This window comes from Nannospalax galili, unplaced genomic scaffold, assembly GCF_000622305.1.
Source record: "Nannospalax galili isolate Female #2095 unplaced genomic scaffold, S.galili_v1.0 scaffold3825, whole genome shotgun sequence".
Classification (NCBI taxonomy): Eukaryota; Metazoa; Chordata; class Mammalia; order Rodentia; family Spalacidae; genus Nannospalax; species Nannospalax galili.
Genome location: NW_008352067.1, coordinates 28537 through 32920, shown reverse-complemented (window position 1 = coordinate 32920; position 4384 = coordinate 28537). Strand labels below are relative to the sequence as shown.

Sequence of the window (4384 nt, the reverse complement as noted above, 5' to 3'; positions counted from 1 at the left end):
GAGATACATACATACACACACACACACACACACACACACACACACATAAATAAAAAACCAAAAATAAGTCTTTTTAAAAATTTCTTCAAAGAAAATATCCTTATATTGTTTTCAAATTACCTTAAATTTTTTCCACAACTTTTACAATGGTCTTCATTATTCTCATCTTCATAACTGTTTCCTAAAATGTAGTTGAAGAAAAATTTGATGAATTAGAAATTACTGAAAACTTAGTTTGTAGCTATAGTGTATATGAACCATACCTATTTGTACACCACATTCTTTTGTTTCAATCCTCTAAACCACAGAGGAGCATCAATTTCAAGAAATGCTTGTTCCTTAAAATGATAAGGGAACTGAAGATGATATTTTTACCTATAAAAATGAAGTTCCTGCAGGTTTCCAGCATTACATCTCTGTAGAGAATCTTCTGAGAATGATTCAGCAAAGCCCATTCTTCCTGGGTGAACATCACGGCAACATCCTCAAATGTCACAGAATCCTAAACATGTCATTGACTGCATTTATAATGGGTTCTTACAATTCTGTACTATCCACACGTTTTGTTCTATGACACAGAAGTTCTATTGCTAGATTTGGGTGTGTGGTTCTGAAAAGACAGACTGCAATAGGGACACTCCTCTAACTACAGGGCACAGAGCATAGGATGTGGTGTTCCTCTGCCCCAAATTTCTTTCTACAATGCATGCCTACTTCCTGTCTTAAATATGTCCAATGACCTGATATCCAGAACAGAGGAGAATTAGCATGCGAGAGCCTGCTTCTCCTTGGAAATTCTGCTAACAAAGCTTAAGCTTTGATGGCATAAGAAAATTTAATGTTTGGTACAGATTACTTGGACATAAATGATAAATCAGCTAGCATAAAGGATTTATACAAACTCTATGGTACATTATGAATGGTTCTCATTATAAAAGTCTGTTAATCTATTCACAACTCACAGAGATAACTAGAGGATGAGCCATGTGACCCCAAATAATAACAGGCATTGAGTGTAATGAACATCCCTGGTGGGCACAAATTCATGCCTGCTGTCATATCTTGTTAAATGGGAAATGAACCCCATTCTATGTGCTTACAGGAGAACTAATGTATATTCTACTAGAATTAGATTACAAAAGCACAATTAAAAATATATTTTACTTATTTTTATTTTATGTGTATGAGTGGATTCCTTGCAAGTATGTAAGTGCGTCTGTATTGTTTAATGCTTTCTGAGGTCAGAGGAGGGCGTTGGAGTCCCTGGAACTGGATTTACCAACAATTATTAGATATCATGTGGGTCCTGGGATTAGAAACGTAGTCCTGTGGAATAGCAGCCATTGTTCTTTACTACTGAGCCATCTGCCCAGCCTTTCAAGCACAATGTTTATCACGTAACAAATATGGTATAGTTAGTATTTAAACACACTAAAAAATACTTTTTAATTTTTTTAAGGTAATGTCAAATGTAAATAAATTAAGTATAAAGGGGACATTTGCTTCAGAATGAACTCAATGTGGTCAGTCACGTTGACATGTGTGTATAGTCATAGTAGTGACAGAGGATGAGAGAGAATGTTCACATGGGTGCAGGACTCCAAGTCAGCCTATGCAACCTAGAAAACATCCATCTCAGGAAGAAAAGAGGTAGGGAAAAGGACTGGAATGGGGAAGGGCAGGAAACAGGGTCACCAAAATTCATGATTTCATTTTATACTATTAAGAGAAAATTCATTAATTGCCAAACCAGACAATTTTGTTCTGAATAAAAAACTCACTAGGGCCGGGCATGGTGGCACACACCTTTAATCTCAGCACTTGGGATCTCTGTGAGTTCAAGGCCAGCCTGGTCTACATAGAGACTTGCAGGATATCTGGGGGTATAGGGAGACCCTGTTTCAAAAAGGCCCGAAAAAAAAAGAAAAACCCAACTGACTAGGATCAGCAAGTACCAGTATCTAGCAACTATCAAAGTAAAGAATAACATAGTGATGTTTTCCTGAATGCACTTGAAGGACTTCCAAAAAAATTAGATAAAGACAAAGGGCCAAAATTAATTGTTGTGCTTTAAAAAACAGGTAATGGAAGTTCAGGGCATGGACTCAGTACGGAAAGGGCTTGTCACACAAGCTTGACGAAGTGAATTTGATTCCTAGAACAAACAAAAAGGTAAAAAGAGAGAACAGGGAAAAAACATTGTTCCCCTGAAATTGTGACATGCACACACTCATGTATACATGTGTTATACACAAAATAATATTTTAAAACGTAAATACATCAGGCCATCAACATTTGTTGCCTGACCCTTAGTGACCCATGACATAGTGCACACACATCTTCAAACTAATTCTTAAGATAAGCACTCATAAACAAGTTAAAATATTCAACTTCGGTCTTAACGAAATGATATGAACTGCAGCAGTACACCAGATAAAGACACTGAGCTGAGAAAAATCAGTTGGCCAGACTTTGACTTCACCTGTCGACTTCTCCACAAGACCAACGCAGAGCTACTGCCTTTGTGAACATCACCTCCAGATCAGTCCAGCTTTCCACCCAGACACCCAATAGGTGGCTCCAAAATGAAACTGGGTTTCACTTCTATGAATTAGAAATCCACTGGTCTAAATGGGATGCCATGGTTTTGAGTTTTGAGAAAAGCTCCTTTCACACAACTGTGAGATCTGTCACACCTACACCTGCATTTTCATTGGCATTACATATTTAGGACCTATAATGGATCTTGCACCCTCCATACCCTGGCATTGGGGAAGGACTCAAAATTTGTATAAATCTGAACCTCATGGGCATATGGTATGATGTGTATTCATACCAGAGAATGACACTCAAAAGAAATGATTCCATCAAAGTCTAGTTTAGTAAATATACTGTACTTACAGAAGAATGGGTGAGGGGTTATTTACAGGACCACGATTGACAGAAAGATAGCTGTTCCTTTGAAAGAACCCCTTACCATGTGTGAGGCCTAACAAAAGCTCCATCTAGAAGAGTTTCTGAATAACTACTAGGGAACTTCAAGGCCAGAGAGTCCAATTCTTCAGTATTTGTTTGTGTTTATATGTTAATCTTTATATGTATATATTATGTTGATAAGGGGCACTGTGAACCTTGTTTCAGTAGATTACTAAGCTTCCTAAGTTGCCTTCGGTAACATCTAACACCAAGGAGCAAAGGTGTCATAGGGAAAACTCTTCTTTAGCTCATCCTAAAAGCAATCTAATGAGTCAAAACAATCCCTATATCATTACAACAAATTCATCATAAAAATAGAGAAAAATAATCTCATTTCTTTGGAAAGCACAAAAAAAAAACACTACGATAGCCAAAATAATTCTCAACAATAAAAGAACTCTTAGAGACATTATCATCCCTAATCTCAAACAATACCATAAAGCTATACCAATAAAAACAGATGGCACTGGCATAAAAACAGACATACTGATCAATGGAATAGAAGTGAGGACCCAGTTTGAGTCCACATAGTTACAACAACTTGATTTTTAACAAAGGGACCCAAAAAACACACCAAAGGAAACAGCATGTTCAAAAAATGGTGCTAGTCAAACTGGATTGCTACATACAGAAGAATGAAACTAGATCCCCATCTTGCACCATGTACATACCCAACTCCAAATGGATCAAGGTCTTCAACATAAGACCTGATACACAGAATATTCTAAAGCAGAAAGTAGGGAATACACGAGAACTATGAGACACAGGAAAGGACTTTTTGAACAAGGCTTCTACAGCACAGATATTAAGTTTACAATTGACAAATGGGATCTCATGAAACAAAAAGTCTTCTGTACAGCAAAAGACAATATCATCCGAGTGAAGAAGCAACCTCCAAAATGGGAAAAAGAAGCTTTATCAGCTATAAAGCAGAAAGTAGGGAATACACGAGAACTATGAGACACAGGAAAGGACTTTTTGAACAAGGCTTCTACAGCACAGATATTAAGTTTACAATTGACAAATGGGATCTCATGAAACAAAAAGTCTTCTGTACAGCAAAAGACAATATCATCCGAGTGAAGAAGCAACCTCCAAAATGGGAAAAAGAAGCTTTATCAGCTAAGTGTCTGACACAGGGTTAATATCTAGAACATATAAAGAACTAAACAACAAACAAACAAAAAACTACACACCTAAAAACCAACAACCCAATTAAAAATTGGGGTAAAGAATTGATCAGAGAGTTCCCAAAGATGAAACACAAATGGCTGAGAAATATTTAAAAGTACGGTGGTGTATGCCTTTAATCCCAGCACTCAGGAGGCAGAGGCAGGCAGATCTCTGTGAGTTCAAGGCCAGCCTGGTCTATATAGTGAGTTCCCAGACAGCTGGATCTACAGGGAGA

General features: G+C 37.3%; 1 protein-coding gene across 1 annotated transcript in view; it reads right to left on the bottom strand.

The window, feature by feature from the left end:
* Nucleotides 1-4384, bottom strand: part of LOC103746659 (zinc finger protein 345-like) — a 20119-nt gene that overhangs the window by 4341 nt on the left and 11394 nt on the right. The window contains exons 2-3 of the mRNA XM_008848922.3: nt 376-502; nt 121-181 (exon numbers count right to left, since the gene is read on the bottom strand). Coding sequence (XP_008847144.1) covers nt 121-181; nt 376-502 — 188 coding nt within the window. The remainder of the gene's footprint in view (nt 1-120; nt 182-375; nt 503-4384) is intronic.